General features: G+C 42.8%; 1 protein-coding gene across 1 annotated transcript; it reads left to right on the top strand.

Moving 5' to 3' along the window:
* Nucleotides 1-117: 117 nt before the first annotated feature.
* On the top strand, nucleotides 118-6,422 carry LOC308197696 (bone morphogenetic protein 2-like). The gene is made up of 4 exons (XM_080598642.1): nucleotides 118-613; nucleotides 1,390-1,506; nucleotides 2,749-2,950; nucleotides 4,626-6,422. Exons 1-4 carry the CDS (start codon nucleotides 125-127, stop codon nucleotides 5,069-5,071), a joined length of 1,254 nt encoding a protein of 417 aa, XP_080454768.1. The 5' UTR covers nucleotides 118-124; the 3' UTR covers nucleotides 5,072-6,422.
* The last annotated feature ends 10,768 nt before the right edge of the window (nucleotides 6,423-17,190 follow it).

Genomic DNA, 17,190 nt, shown 5'->3' with positions numbered 1-17,190 from the left:
GGGCGGGGGAGAGGCAGCGCCGCGGGCGGGCGGCCCTCCGCCGCTACCGCCCCCGCGGCCGTGCCCCGCGGAGCCGTTCGGGGCCCCGACGGCCCGGGCGAGGCGTGGGGCCCGTCCGCCGGCCATGGCGGGCCCTCGGCCGTGGCTGGGCCTGGCCTGGCTGCTGGGCATGGCGGCGGCGAGCGCCCTGCCCCTGGCCGCCGGCCCGCGGGACGAGGTGCTGGCCGCGGCGCTGCAGCGGCTGCGGGAGGTCTTCGACATCGAGGAGCTGCCCCCCGACGTGCTGCCCCGCAAGAAGCCGCCGCAGTTCATGGTGGATCTCTTCAACAAGGTGGCCGACGCCAACGGCATCACCCGCGCCCCCGGCCTGCTGGAGGGCGACGTGGTGCGCAGCTTCGAGGACCGGGACGGGCCGGGGGCGCCGGGGGGCGGCGGGGCCGTGGCCCGAGGGGCGCCTCGGGAAGGGTCTTGCGAGGTTCGGCTGCACCAGCAGCGCTTCTACTTCGACATCAGCGCCATCGAGAGGGGCGAGCAGATGCTGAAGGCCGAGTTCCGAGTTTTCAAGCTGAAGAGGAAGCGCGTGGCCAGGTCCGAGGGGCAGCACTTCTGCAAAGTAAGTGGGGAGGCGACCGGCCGGTTACGCGTTTACTTCGGTTTTGTCCTTAATAATACTGGGAGATAACGAGAAAGGAATGGCGAGCGGAACCACTTACTACATAAACCTGCTTTATTTTTATTAGATTATTGTCCTCAGTGTGGAATAACACTTTCTCTTTGCCTCAAGCATGTGAAGAAGTAGCGGCAGGGGTTTGGCTTGGCACTGTTCTGGCCTTTTGTCCCTGTGGCAGTCAGCTATCCCTAAAGATGCCCTTGTCAGACCTATTTCAAGCCGCACCATGCTTTTCTGGGGTTAGATATTTTGAAATTCAGATGGAAATTTGAGTGCTTGTCTCTTAAACTACTGCTACTACTAATAGCAGCATAGGATTCGTGGGAAGATAAGGTTTTATAGAGGACTCTTGTTAATGTATCTGTACCTTTGGCAAAGGGCAAACTCAGACTTCTTGCAAACCTGAGGGCAAAGGTGCAGAGTAAGGGAAGATTTTGACAGTATCAGATGTTCCAAAGAGAAAGGCAAGGGACAATCGGGTTCTTCTTCTATAGTGTCAAACATTCTGGTAATTGTTTTAAACAGTCCAGTGTCCTGCCTCTGTACACATCTCAAAGTAGGTGTACGGACTGATACTTGTTTTTCTGTTGAACTACCTAACAACAACTTTTTGGTATGATGTGACAAAAAAAAAAAGTGCATAATCTTGATCCTTCTTGTTTTGCTGGAAAAACAATTACTGTCACCTCTTACTGTAACATTGTATTGTTCTTTTCAAGGTGGAATTGTACGAACTCTTGGAGGGTGGAAGTAAGCCACAAAAAAAACATCTCATTGCATCAAGATTATTGTCTCTGTACACAGAAGGCTGGGAAGTATTCAACGTCACACAGACAGTAAGCAGCAATTTCTGTCTTCAGTTTTTAGTTCTAAATCTTCTGCTACAGCAGCAGTCAGCTCATAACTCCAGCATTGCCCTCAGTGCTGGGTTATGTGCTCAATTCAAATGGAAGGACAGCAGAAGTGGGAGAAGCTTTCTCTCTGTCTACTTCTGAAATACACATGGTGCTGCCTGGATTAAAGAAGTGTTTATTTGCTGCTAGCACCACAGACACGATGAGAATTGAGTAACCCAAACCTAGTCAATAGGAGAGACATCAGGCCAAGTATGTCAGTGTGATTAAAGCATGTTAGTCTGTAGGCTGTCAAAGGAGATGGCATTGATTGTGGGGTAAGAGTAGGTTTTAATTTCTCTCTTTTTATCCTTGTCAAACTATCGCAGAGCAGAAGTACAGTGTACTTTAACATTGTGTTTCTGGAATTTATAATGGTTGGAATACTTTTTGTTTTAACTTTGTCTGAAGAATTCAGTAATTGCTAGTTTGAAGATTTGTTTTGTAGATATCCATAAACTATATCAATATTTGAATGCTTTTCCATAGCAAAAACACAAATAAGGTTTAAAATAGCTTCTGAGGTTTAAATCTTGTATTCTGACCATGGTTTTAGTTGCCTAAGCTTTATAATCAGATTGAACAGCATGCTCGAATGATTGGTTTAAGTTGCATCGTAGTTCATAATAGCCTTGCTTGAGAGGGGCCTGGCCTTATCTATTAGGCTGTAACTGTAACAATTAGATTAAGTAAATTTGCTTCAAATATGTTTTTCTTCTTTTTTTTCTTCTTTTCTTAATTTTTCTTCAAATGTTTATTTCTTCAAATGCCACGTTTGTGTTAAGATATAAATGAGTTTTAATAGTATGAAAAGTCTGGAGAGTTCATATTATTCTGTTAATAAGATTACTAGGAAAAATAAGGTTCTGGCTAAAGTCAGAGGATTTATTTCAATGTTAATTTTAACTCCTAGACTCATCTATTCAGTAGTAAATTTCCCTAAAATTAATTATTTTCATATAAATGCATCTTTGGAGAATGTATATGGTATTTTTAAATGCTGAATTATTGGTTTAAATATTTAACTCAATTCAGCCTTTACTATACAGTTACCTCGCTTATATGATAATAAATGTTCTTACACTCCCATGGACTGTTCCCTTTTCTTAATACAAATGATCCTTAATCATAATGCAGTAGTAAGATTATTGAAACAATATTCTCTCATTTTGTTTTCATTACCAGGTTTCCAAGTGGGTCGGAAACAGCAACTCCAACCACGGCTTTTTGATAACTGCAACACATGCATTCAGCAATAAAATTGAGCACAACCTGGTTACATTTGCGAAGAGCCAAGGCAATTTGCAGGAGAGTAGAAATGCTCTCCTTGTCCTCTTCACCAACAGTAATAAACGAAGGTCTTCCAGCTTTGTACCCTCTTCCACAAGTAAGTTCACACAACAGCAGTTCTATTTTAGGATATGAGCTGTTATCTTCTGTTACCTTCTGTTGCCTCATGTATACCTCATCTCAGTATTTATGCTCAGGGTTGAGCCTGGTGGAAGTTCATCTTTATCACCGACCAGAGTTTGCTTTGATAGTTCTTGCTTGTAGTTCACCTGACATAACTTCTAAGTCACCTCTACTCAAAGAAGTTGTGTTTTCAGGAAATACTCAAAGCCTAGAGGGAGCCTGGTTTATTTTGTTTGTAGAGAGGTGGGAGTTCTCACTCTTTTATAATTATTATTTATTTTACCTTTGTGGTGAAGTTTGCACGAAAATTGTAGTTTTTTGGCTTAGGCTGAAAAAACTCAGTGACCTGGAAAACTGTGAAAATGCTGGTAAAGCAACTGTTAGTACAGTTATTAAGTGCAGTTTTCAAGAGTAGAAGAGGTTGTTAGGTAAGCAATTTAAACCTTTCTGTCCTTGGCTTGGTTTTTAAGGACCTGTTTAACTTCATTGACTAATTAGCATTGTGACTAAAGGCTTTTTTCCATCAAAGACAACGCCCTCTTCCATTAAATTACAAAACACTAGTTTTACCTCTCCCACTGGTCTTCTAGTAAAACCAGCTAAGGCTGTGTTTTAGAGTCTGAGATAAATGTGAGGAGCAAAAGCTGGAAGGAGGAGGAAAATAATGATTGTTTTGGGTTTGGAGGGTCTGTTTGGTAAATCATTGCATTTGCACATTAGAAAGAAACTAGGTAGGACTTGTGTCAATATGAAGAACTAGATGGTGAAACGGATACCAAAAAGAAGTAGGCTGGACTGTTCATTTTTGTTCTCAACAGGAAACTATTGTAGTGGAATCCTAAATCCCAATTTAATCAATGTCAACCTCTGTTGTATGTGATACTATGCCAGAATCAAAAAACCGATTACTCTTTCTTAATGAGAAAACTCTGTAAACCTACCTGTTGCTTGTGATCAGTGCATCTACAAAGATTTGTTCTAGCAGCCTATATGTCAGTGGTTTTCAGCCTGTGTTTATGGATGTTGAGGTCTCCATGAATATTTATCAAGGGTTCTCAGAAGATACCTTAAGAAAGCAAACCAATTGTCATGGAGCTACATTCTCTAGCAGAGTTCTCTAAGCCTAGTTTTATTTTTTCAGATCTGAAAATTGAAGGAAAAAAAAATTTTTCAAAAATACTCCCTTACAGGAAAGCACCATTTTGCAAGTGTATGGGTAGTTACTGGGAGAACACTAGAGAGAGAAAACACCTGTGATCTCCGCCCTTTGTTAGCACTTCTCAGCACGTGTGATGTAGGAGTAGCCATACAAAGGCCATTAATTACATTCTGACCACAGATAGCCCTGAAAGGGGCCTGTGAAGTTTAGAGAATATAAACTTAAGTATATCAGTAAGCTTTTATGTTTCTGTTGAATTTAGACCTTTTAGGCCACAAAAGGAACAGAGATTCAGCAGTTTCTGAAATGTGTCTGAAATGGCAATTGAATACACACCTCTTCCAGTACTTTCACAATTTGTCATTTTAAAATCTGCTCTGAAGGCTTTGATGTAAATTTCTGAAATAGGTTTTCTTGCAGAATGCTGTACTTAAAGAATAAATGAACTTACTGTGAAAAAGATTAACGTACAACTTCCTTTCTGAACCAGAGCTGAGCCCTGCCAAAAATGATGCTTTGTTAGGTGTGCCTCATGAACCTCAGATCATTGAAAACAACAATGCAAGCAGGAGGAGGGGACCTCGGGCTGCAGCAGCATCTTCTACCAAAAGCCAGGTTACAGCATGTCATCGGAGGGAACTCTACGTTGACTTCCATGCTATTGGCTGGTCAGGGTGGATTATTTACCCAAGTGGATACAATGCATTTTACTGCAGAGGATCTTGTCTTTTCCCCTTGGGGGAAAGTCAAAATGCAACAAACCATGCCACTGTTCAGTCCATAGTCCATACGCTTAAACTGTCTCAAGATGTCAGCACACCCTGCTGTGTTCCGGATGAACTGAAATCCCTCAATCTCCTCTACTTTGATGACAAAGAGAATGTGGTCCTTAAGAATTACAAAGACATGGTGGCAACAAGCTGTGGTTGTCATTAACAGAACATTTTTTGGTACATATTTGGCATGCACTTGGATTCAGTTTCCCATTTGCCACTGAAGATACCAAGGTAAATGGCATTTCAGATTATGGCTCGGGAGAGCCGGAAGCTCACCAGTGCTTCAAACCCTTCTCTCTCCGTGGCAGTGCAGAAAGGAGTTCAACACTGGCTTTCCAAGAGCTATCGCCTTCTAGTGAGTATGCTGACCTGCATGGAAAGCTCTGTGCCTGTAAACCAGAGGAAACCATTAGAAACAATTTGTTATGTGAAAGAGTCCGAACACATTAAGATCCTGTTCTGTATGTGGAGACTCGGAATATTCTAAGTAATAGGTATGTCATCCTGCCTCAATCCACTGTGGAGGTGCAAGTCTCTTAGTAACATAACCTTATTTAGCTTTGGCTGTTCATGATCCAGTGGGGATGTATGTTCCTACACAGAGCTTTGAGGGTAAGTGTTTGCCCAGAGCTAACCTCAGAGGCCTCTTCTGAGTAATGCATAAACTACAGATGGTAATGCACTTCTTCCCCCTTTTCCATCTGCAGTTCTGCCAAATGCAGGGACCTCCTTGTAAGTCCTTCTGGGACTTGCTAGTGCTAGGCAATCCAAGGGAAACAGGTCAGTATATATCTGGGCATCAGCAAACTTGGCTTCTGACTCAGTGCTGCAGCTCTGTATGATGGAGGGTCAGCCAATCCCATTCTGAGTCAAAATTCTTCCACCATGGTTTGCTGTGGCTGTTACGCTCTCTGGCGGCAGAGGTTTCCCTTGAGTGTGCATTGTACAGTGAGTGGCTGTACAATGGGATCCTAAGCTTGGGCTGGAACTTCCCTAGTTCAGTTGGATGGAAAAAAAAAAGATCAAACCTCGGAGGTCTGAGAACATGCTGGATGCTGCCCTGGTCCTGCGCCAAAGGCAAGTTTGATGGAAAGTACTCAACCGATTCCCTTTCGTTCTTCCTTAAAGCATAGGACACAGGCTTAGAAGGGGTTCCCTGAGGTCTTCAAGTCTTGCTACTACTTAATGCAGGCAAACAGCCTGCAGTTCTTCAGTCAACTCACTGAGTTGTAACTTAAGCCTGTTCAGGTTTCTTGTCTCTATTAATCCTTGAAGGAGGCCAACATCTCGCAGAACTTAGATAGAAACTTCATGGAGAATATTTTTACTCCGATGTGATACATGTTAAAAAAAAATAATAACAGAAAAAATATTTATGTAAATGTTTTTTCTTTGTGTAAATACTGATGACTGTAATTAAGAAAATTATTTAAAAACAATACTTGGAGTATATTAACTTAATCTGTAATACAAAACATTAATTTTCAAATAAAATTATGCAGTGTAACATTGCATTTGTGTGTGTGTGTCTGTACTGTATTTGAACCACCTTCCCAAAGGTGGACCCAAAGGTCCATGAATCAAATGCTTTGCCAGAAGAGAGGACATTCTCAGTGGCCTTGATGGGCACTGAATCAAGACCTCTGACTCCATGTCAGGAGTAGAACAAATAAACAGAAGCGTTTCCCTTCAGGCAGGATCCAGTAGTTATTTCTGATGTGAAATTGGCATTGAAGCTTCTTGTAACTCTCACTGTAGTTAGGTGCAGATACTAAAGCTCTTCAGGGTTCTTCATACATGGTGTTTGTAACAAAACCTGCCTGAAGTAGGTCTTGACCTTCATACCTGAGATGCTTTCAGTTTTCTTGGTCTGTAAGGCCTTATTTGTGGGTATGTTGTGATATCTTGTGATGCCTTTATTAACATTTCAGTAAATTAGAAAGCTAAGATGAAATAAATGCTGTTATTCACATCATAATATATGGATGGGAAGACTGTACCCCCTATGTGTAGACCAGGGACGTACTTACCAGAACTACAGCCTGGAATGGGTGGGGTAGAGGGCCCTGAGCAAGACAAGAATTTAGTCAGGATGGCATGCATGAGTCAGTGTGGAGAGAAGGGTTTTCTCCTGCCTAGTTACTTCTGTTAATAAAACATTGCAGAGGTTGTTGTAAGTGGCCAGCAGGGCTTAGATACTGATGTCAGAACAGCTCTGAGAGTGACCAAGAACAGAACTGCCGCTCTGAGAGCAGCAGTAAAGGCGAAAGTGCTCAGTCCAGACTAGAACAGGCAGTGGAGCGTTCAGGAAGCTCATTTCTGTTGGGGACAAAAGGCTCGATTCCCCCAAGCTAAGGGAAATAAGCTGTGATGATGGGGTTCCTGTGTTTCCCTCCAGCAGACTGCGGGATGAACTGTGGGCGTATGAGCTATACAGTGCAGGCACAGGGAATCCAGTAGAAATGAAGGTTTCAAATGGACTGTGCGTACCCAGCATGACAGGACAAATGTGTTTATGCTTTCTGCAGAGCAACTTTTCGTTGCCACTGCCATGCTGACCACATCGCTGCATGTTCAGAATTCCTAGAGAAAAAGCCAAATCTTCCTAGGTAAGATTTGTGGTTGGTTGTTTGTTTCTTTTTTTTAAAAAAAAAAAAAGTTTATAGTAAGCCTAGTAAGGTGGAATAAAAGTCTGATAGCAGGCTGGTGCTACCTGCTGCATTAGCCGCTTTCAGCTGTTGGATTCAGTGCCACTGGCAAAGGCACCTTGGAAAGAGAAAAGGGTCATAATCTGGCTTTACTGGTTTATTTCCCAGGTTGCTCTTTTGCATTACTTCCATTTCACCACAAAGTATCTGTGGCATTTTAAGTCTGTAGGAACCACACCTTGGGAGTGGGAAAACACACCTATAGTGAGAGTCCAGACAAGGGTGTTTCTGAATGGTGACTTCAGCTGATGTTATCTATGCTTGTTTTAGTAGGGACCCTAGGAACTGAAGCCAGCAGTTTTCACTGCCAAGTAACACTGGGAGAAGGACTGTATGTGGAACAAACTGGCTGGGGCAGCTTCGGCATACAACATGCTCCAGTCTTCTGTCCATAACCTGACAAATGTTTATAGAACCATAAGCTGCATAGCAGCTGCATCACAGCAGCAAGCTTTCATTGCTCAGTTCAGAGAATTATCCTTTTTTTTTTTTTCCAGGATATCCTAATGAGTTTCCTTGTGTTTCAGATGCTAGGAAAAAAGGACAAATTTTCCATTGAAATGGAGGTAAAATTGATAAATAAATGATGGCCACACTGAATATTAGTTAACACAGTGCTGCACCACAATAGGTTAAATATGCACAGTCAAGCTAGGAGCGCTCAGTAGTTTTGCACACATTAAATTATTATTTTTTTCTGCGCCACTCAACATAGTCTCATTATGCCCCATTAAACCCTGATAATTAAAACAAAATATATTGGAATTGTTTATCCTGGACTTTGTAAGGAAATGAGGTTCATAATAATGCCAGGGGAAAAAATTTACACTGCACCGAAACTTGTAATTAGAATAACAATTAAGCATAAGTATTCTGCTGCTTTTTTTTAAAATATATATATATATTTTTTTTATTTAAGGGTGCATTTTCTTGCTATTAGTCAACAGAAATAAATAAGAATTCTGGAAAAGAAATGCAACAAGCAGAACATGGCATGTTTAGGTGGCATGCCAAAAAGCAACAGCTTCAAAGGGAGTGTAGCTAGTCTTCAGAATGGACTGTCTGGAGCAGGACTGGTGGCACAGATTGTGTTGTTACTTCACATTACATCGCAGCAGCACCAAGAGAGAGCAAGATTGGGAGCAAAATTCTCTGATAAACACTGTACCGGTACTGATGAGGAGCATATCTGCCCCTGACAAGCTCACCTTGTAAAGAGCTGAAATAAAATGGAATGACTGCAGGTTTTATATGCAGGGTGCTATACCTCACTCGCCCAAATTCAGAGGTATGCAGAGGAGAGCCCTGCACTGAAAGAGTGAGAGCCTGGCAGCATCGCCACTGCCGCCAACTCCAGGCCTCACCAAAGGCACGGTGACAGCACACGTAGGGCTGTCTGCACTGGTTCAGCTGGTGGCTGGAAGCAGTCCCCACTTTGCCATTCTTCATGGTGCATCTGTATGGCATCCAGCTCTGCAGCTTGAGGTTTGCTGGCTTGGGTCTCTGACAGACCATGGGGCTCTGCATCCTCTCAGTTGCACGGCATCAGTGTGATTCTCCTCTGGTAAATAACACAACTTGTGTTTTACTTCCACAGGCATGTGGAAAGCAGGATTTCAGAGGCAGAAATAGATTATGAGATCCATTCCTGAGACGATGCCTAGGAAGTAAATGCAACCACATGCTAAAGCTGCAGGGTTGGGCTTGATGCCATGGCACAGAGTTCCAGATTTGGAACTGAAGAGGTCCGGGTGAGTGAGGTGCACACAGTCATGCTCGTTATTGTGTGGCATGGGGAGGGCACCAAACCCGGCCCAGTCACCTCTGTGGTGGGATGTTAAGCAGGATCTGGGTATGTTCTAGGGGAGAGCTAATGGTAAAGAACACAAATCCATAAGAGATCAGATTTCCACAGTTCTCTGTAGAACAAGTGGTTCCACAAGTGGGATTTTCTACAAGTGGGATTTCTGTGGTGCTCCTGTCATGAGGAATAGAGGAAGGTGCTTCTTGGCACTGAAGCAAGAGAGGGGTATGCTGTGCTGGGGGTGTCCTGTGGATGATGAGGCAGAAGGGATTGGCCTGGAGGAACTGGTCAGGAATGGTTTCCTTTGTGAGGGCAAGATAACTGAAATGTGCCTGGCCTGAGGAATCCGGAGCACAGCGGTGCTGCATGCAGCTGCTAGGCCTCTGCTCTGCAGGCCTTTAACATGATATGAGGCACCCGGTTAGGAGTGAGCTGAGTTGTCTCTGCTTCGCTTGGGGTGTTTACTATGGGCCCGTTCTCCTTGTAGGAAAAGTGGCATTTCTGTGTTTACTTAAAAGATCTCCAGAAGTAGTACGTGGTTCGTAGTCCTGGAGCTTGTCTCCTGAAAGGAGAGGAGCAGAGCTGGGTGCCTGGACGTTTCCACAGGTACTGAACACTCCAGATCATCTCCAGTCCAGCTCCTTTAAGATCCCATGTGCACCATTTACAAATACATACATGCAAATACTTCACATGTGGGTTCGTTTTTATACACACCCGTGGGTATATTACATTCCTGTTTGCACAGCGGCAGCCTTCCTCCTGGTTCATGGACCAGGATGGTGTTACTTATCTGAGGTGGGGTGCTCAGGGCTGATTCGAGAACATTGCCACTTCCAAGGGAAGCATTTCAATGGCTTTGAAGAAAACTATGTCACACCTAGGCCATTTCTCCCCTTCTGGTGTTGAGTGTAGCTCACCTTCAAGGAGAGTAGTTAGCAGGTGTGAAATGACCTGTTGTGAATGAGACTATTGTGCCTTAAAGCAGCTAATTGAACGTTTTCTTTCTTCTTACTGGCTTTATTGCTAGAAGCCATTCAGAGAACAAGAAGGACTGCTAACTTCTTGTTGTCACAAGGATGCGTGCAGTTATAGATTCATGCAGATATTAACTGCCCTAATTCAGAGCTAGATCACAGCCTGCTTTAGTTGTGGAAAACAAAAGCTTTGCTTCTAAGTGGGAAAATGACCTGTTTCTGAGAAGTGATTGACCTTTAACTGACACCAGTGATGCTGTAAATCCAGGCCTCATGACACAAAGCAGTGTTATGGCATAAGTCCCAGTATACTGGTTCGGATCCGCTCACAGAAATCGTGCTTGGTTAACTTTGAACTATCAGGTTAGACAGAATCATCAGGCAGTGTAAAACCAGTGTCTATAGCTGCAAGTCAGTATAGGTTCTGTTCCGTGTCTTCCAGGTCGCTTGAAAGGAGTCATTTGTTCCCTCTCAGGTGCAAGACTTTGCATTTCTTGAACTGAGCGTGGTGCTTGTTGCTTCCCATCCTGAGTAACTTTACATTTCCTAGATGTGGTATTTAGTTTTAGCACTGGGTTTTGACAGAGTTTCTCCGCTTATTTTCTTACAAAGATTTTGTCTTGTTAAAAACAAACAAACAAAAAATAAACAAACCTCACTTTTCTTTTAAGATTATGGCAATGCAAAACCATTTCTAAATTCTCAAGACTCTATAGAAATCCACTGTTCCTGAGTGAACCTAATTACGTTTATGTATTACCCTGGGAATTTCACACAGGTTGGCTTGGTAATTGCCTAGCTTGTGAAATGAAAGTAGTTGACTTATTTTATTTTCAGTTGGTACTGTACAATTATGCAAAATTTTGCTTTCTGTTTTTCTGGTGGAAAATGGGTCAGCAAATAACTAATACATCCATATCACTTCTGAGATGTCTTGAGGTCTCCTAGGATTATTTCTCCCAGAATATAATAATCTCCTGCTTCCAAATATCATTTATAGTTATTATTGTAGTAAGTCTTTCTGACTCACAAGGGTACATTTTGTGAGGTGCTGCATATTCAGCCCTTGTTTTACACTTGTAGAGTCGAACCCAAGACTGATTTCCGGTTGGTACAACCCTGGCAACGAGCTGTCCCCAAGTGATGTTTTCAAACAGGCCTTAGAGCCTTGGGAGCTCAAAATTGCTGTGCAGGTGGATGGGAGTCAGAGGTTGCACAACGTGTCCATTTCCAGCTGCCCACCAGCTCCCTCCTCTGGAGGATGCTGCAACCACTGATGTTCTGCACATGAGGCAGGTCCACAGCCACCAAGTTTCCATCTGGTTCCTCCTACTGGTTTACAGACGTGTACAGAAGCAGCTCAGAAGCTGTTCAAAGACAGCAGTCTTTGGTGAGTGGACAGGACAGAGCACGGCATGGGGTCACACCTGAGGGCACCACTGGCTTTGTGACTCCACACCTTCCAGCCTCACTGCTTTCCTCCTGGGCGCAGGTACCTGAGGCTGTTCAGGGTCAAGCAGTCAAATCAGCTGTCATAATTTTTGCTTCACAAAAAGCTAAAAGAAGCACTTTACACATTGAAATGTTCCAGAGTTCCATAATAATTTATTTCAACAACATTAGTTTTACATTTGTAATTTGAAGTGATTTTAGCATTTTCTTCATTGCAAGTGCCTTTTGGACATTTGCAAAAGTTTTATGAATTTTGGAACAAAATGTCAAAGGGGCTTTTTTTTCTTTTTTTTTTCTTTTTTTTTTCTTTTTTTTTTCTGTGAACAGTTTCAGTGTTCAGAGATCAACATTAAATCTTCAAAAAGAAAATAAAAATATTTTGAGCAGGTCTCTAGTAATTTTGGGCTGCAAAAGAGATGCATTCTGACATTTGTGATTGCAAATCAAATGCACCTATAAAATGTGAATGTAAAGTTTGAAAATATAAATGTAATTTGCTCAGGACAGGCCAAGAAAATAAACCTAAATTTAAATAAATAAATGATGGTTTGAACATTGCAAATCCTAAATAAACTCCAGAGAATGTCAGGCAGTGTAAATAAACTGATTAACAGCAAGACTATGGGCATTCCACTTCTCCTCTTGTTTCTCAGATGACAGCCCCTGCATATATCACTTCCTTCTTGAGCAAGGCCAGCCGTAGGTACAAGAAGTCCATCAGCTGCCCAGAGCTTTGTGCTCCTCAGGGTTACCCAGCCTTGCCTTTTTCACCACACACTGTCTTGAGATCAGCACATCTTTGTAACTTCTGTGCGCTATTTATCTATACATAAGACCACAAATTAGTTTATACCTCTTTCATTGATAGGTAGTGACCTTGCAAGTACCATGATGTGTGATAACTTGTTCCTGTTTAAAGCTCTGCCTGAAGCCTTTCAGACTTATTTCTTATGTAGACCAAGTGCTACAAAGTGCCTAAAACTGTGAAAGGACCTGGATTTTAGGGTAAGAAACTGAGACAGAGGGCACAGAAGGGGTGGAGGGAGGGCTTTGTGGTCCTGATTTAAGAAAATATGTTGGGAAAGATAAGATTCATTAAACTAGAGCTGAAAGATGGCGTGGATGGTCTCTCAAGCTGAATTTTTTTTAGAATGCTGTAGGACCCTGCCTCTAAATTTTGCATGGCACTGCATTGCCTAATTCATAAGCTCAAAGAACAAATTATGATTTCCTCCTTTCCTTCATTCATGTAATATTCAGCTTGTTTAAATGGTTCCATCTCATTCTCTGAGTCAACAAATCTCTGGATATCAGTGAATACCATTATCAGTGTTTCAGCAATGCCTTTCCTTAGAAATGTCTAGTGCAGAGCATCCGGATCATTGGAAATAACTCCAGAGGGATTTGGATGGAGAAAGGCCTAGTCCTAGTTTCCCATGAAATCAACTACTAAGTATTAGAGCAGGAATGAACTTGGCTTGAACTTGAGAATGGTTAGAAGGGTACGGCTGAAGGACTGAGGAGGTGTTACATATAAACTGTCACCCATCCATCATGAGAAGAAGAAAAAGGGGGAGAGGAATTTCATCGAATAAGCACAAGGGTTTGCCTTGTTGATATTGAAATGAAGATTTGGCTTTATCCCACTTGTCGAGGAACAAGGCCATGACAGCAGCAAAATACCTAAGTATCATAAACACAGTGCTGGGCCATCTCCATACTAACCTAAAGATCTAAGGCAAGGTTATTCTGCCAGAAGTCCAATTATCCTGTCCTGTTCACATAAGGAGTCATGGAGAAGTAAAGAGACTATGTCTCTGGAAAGATGTTTTCAGGGTGTTTGTAAATCACAGATAGTTTCTTGACAATAGTCAGCATCTTTGAAAAGCAGGTATTTGTTTTATGGGCTTTACATGGATCAGGATATACTTAAGAATATTATATTCCTGTTCCTAAAAGTACTTCTTTTAAACAAAGCAGGAATAAACAATAGTATGAGTGATGTATATATAGGTCAAAGGCCAGTTCTTTCCAAACATCTGAAAAATTACAGATAAATTGTCACGTTCATGGTAAAATAAAGACATGTGTCTTTCAATTTTTAACTCTGACCTCCATAGCTTTCAATCTTCTATTAGTTCTGTGTACCTTTTGGGATAGGAAATCACTTTTCTGCCTTTGACCAGGGTAAATAGTATCAATAATCATGTCATCCATATTTATGTAAAATCTGTTGAATTTTAAAAAACAATGGATTCTAGCAAGCCAGAGCAGCAGCTTCTAGGGAAAAACAAAAAACAAAACAAAACAAAAAAATTTTTTCTAAAGCCAAGGTCAAATGATTAAGATACTGACTTATACACTCTGAGTCCACTGCTCTCTTCTGCAGTATTTGTCCATTATGGACAACTTGAGGAAAGTGTCAGTCTTTCTGTACCTCATTTTCCTACCTTCAAGTATTGCTGCTACATTTTTTCACTCTTATAGCTGTTCCCTTGGAAGTCTTTTCTCACAAATCTTGATTAGAAGACTCATTTTAGTGGGAAAGAGCACATCTGGGAAGAAGCATCTTCATATGATGTTTCCAAAAAACAAACAAACAAACAAAAAAAGAAAAACAGACAGTCCCCCTGAAAACCGGTGTTGTTTTGCCTCAACAAATCCCGGCATAGTTCGAGCCTCACTGAGTCACTTCAAACAGTAACAAGCACAGGGACCAGGCACAGGTTGGGTGAAGGCACAGCCCCACATAGAGAACTGTTGCTATTGAATGGGCCTCCTGGCAGACAAATCATCTGTGCCTCTAGAGATGCCTCAGAGTATTTTCTTGTTCTCTGTGTAGTGTGAAGGCAAAGCATGGGTTATGGGCTGCCTTCTGCATGTTTTTACGGTGCTGGCCATGGGGTATAGTTCTGGGCAGTACTGAAAGACAGTGCACAGTTCTCTCAGATACAGTAATGGCATGGAGGAGGGAGGGTTGGGAGAAGGTGTGATAATGTTGGTGTGACCAGCATTGAATGAGTATAATACTTGTGGAGACATAAACCAGGGAGGTCATGGAATCAGGCCTGGCACACTGAATGACTTCTTGGTGATATGGAATTTCAGCTAATATCCTTCCCTCCCATCCGCTTCTTCTGCCATGTTCTGAAATTTCTATCTAAGTCCATTGATTGCTCAACCCTGTCCCACACCTTGATTAGAGACTTTCCTCTTCTGTGTTGCGTGTTCCCATACCTAAGGATCATGTAGTTTCAGTCCAGACTGAAGCTCTCAAATGAGAAAAAATATATCCATCATATGCGCTCCCCATTAGAGGGAAAAAAAAAAAAAAAGGAAGAAAAAAAAAAGCTTACTTTCATTATAAGTGGGACCAGGAACGTAAAAGTTCAATTACCAGAATGCATTTGCTTTGTACATTTTAAACCTGCCGTAGCTAGTATAACCGGCACATGCAGTTCTGTCTAATTGCTGCTTTCCAGCTTGGCCTAATTGATGCTCTGATTTGCAGTCACCTACCTCTACATGAGCCTGTGTTTCATTACATTTTACCCTTGCTCCCGAAATCCTAAAATCCCCATGGGGAGAAATAGATTACAGCAATACAGAGCTTTTGTGTGTGAACTGACAATTCTTTCTCCCCTATACTTTTCTTCATCTACATGTGAACAATGAAAACACAGTGGGCTGACTAAGGGATGTATTTGTTACACTCAAATGCTCCTTATTTAGGCAGGCATAACTCTTCTTGAACTCAGTAGGAGTTTTAAACTCTGAATGAAAACGGCAGTGGGATAAAATCAGCTCAGAGATATTTTAATAACCTAATTGGGATGTTTATGTTACAAAACTGTGTTATTCAATCTCTAGTCATAACTAGAAAGAAAGTTATTTGCTGAAGAACGTGTCGGTATTTTCCGTGGAGAATGATTTAAATAAAACCTTTAGAAATATGGAAATCTCATGGTTTTATCTTTAAATAAGCATTTCAATCATAATTTTTTAAAGAAAAAAACCACCTAATGTCTCCTGCAGCTTTGATTTCAAACACGTCACATTCTTCATTAAAGCAATCATTGTTAAAACAGAGGGACATAAAGCAACATAGGATTTATTCCTTCATTAAACTGATGATCCGTATATGAAGCCAATTAACATTATGAGTCTGGTGAACATCAAGTGTAAAGAGGTTACAGAAAATTAAAAGCAGTCACCTTGGTCTTTAGATAAAGAAAGAACACTTTTACATTATAAATTATAAGAGTGTCCAAGCGGGACAAATCGGCAAATTTGGTTAATTGGAAAATACATTTTACTGCACATGAATTAGGGTAAAATAACCTTTTAGCTGCTAGCTTTTTTTGTGGTCAGGTATTGAGAATCATGGGAAAGGAAGTGTTTGGATATGGAAAGACAAGAGAGCCATTTCATCAAACTTGAGCTATTCAGACTTTCTTGAGTGTTACAAACGATCCCCTCAAAGCTGAGAGCTCTGAAGGAAAACGTCCATTCAGTTCCTGCGCTGATCAGCCCAGTGCTAGGTTTTACTGTCACGGGAGGAAAATGAGAAGAGATGTGTTTGTGTGTGCAGCACAGGACAGTTTTACTGTAAGACAGACACAATCACCAAAACATCCATCCAGAATTATACCGGGCTTCTCCTTGCAGACCTGTTACCTAATACTGACAATAGCAATGACGACGATGATGATAAGCGTCAAAGCCTGGGGCAGACTTTAACAACTTTGCAAAGAAGGGGTTTTCTGGCTGAAATACAGTAGCTCACCTCCGTGTGTTATTTCCTGCTTCGGACCGCTTTTAATGCTGCCCTTTGGTAGCTAGGAGAGAGGAGCTACCAGAGGAACGCTGCCCACGACTCGAAGCGGTTTCTAGTTATTTTCGGGGGTCCCAGCTTCGCAGGAAAGCGTTTATAAAAGGGGGGCGCGGAGAGAGGCAGCGGCGGCGCTGACAGCGCTCCTGCCCGCGGGGAAGGGGCTTTCCCCGTGCTACACCCCGGCGGGCCGGGCCATGCCGTGCCGTACCGTGCCGAACCGTGCCGGGCCGGACAATGCCGGGCAGGACAATGCTGGGCAGGACAATGCCGGGCCGGACAATGCCGGGCCGTGCCATGCCGTGCAGTGCCGGACAGTGCCGTGCCGGACAGTGCCGAGCCGAGCCGAGCCGAGCCGAGCCGAGCTGAGCCGAGCCGTGCCGGGCGCGGAGCTCTCCCGGGTGCTGAACCGCGCCGCAGCCGCCGCCCCCGGGCTCCGGCCGCCGGCGAGCGGCAGAGCCCAGCCTCCGAAGCGGCAACTTTTAATTATCGTCAACCCCGCGCCTC

Source organism: Anser brachyrhynchus (genome assembly GCF_964034855.1).
Source record: "Anser brachyrhynchus genome assembly, chromosome: 6".
Taxonomy (NCBI): Eukaryota; Metazoa; Chordata; class Aves; order Anseriformes; family Anatidae; genus Anser; species Anser brachyrhynchus.
Note: the sequence above shows the minus strand (reverse complement) of the source record. Positions and strands in the feature narration are given on the sequence as shown.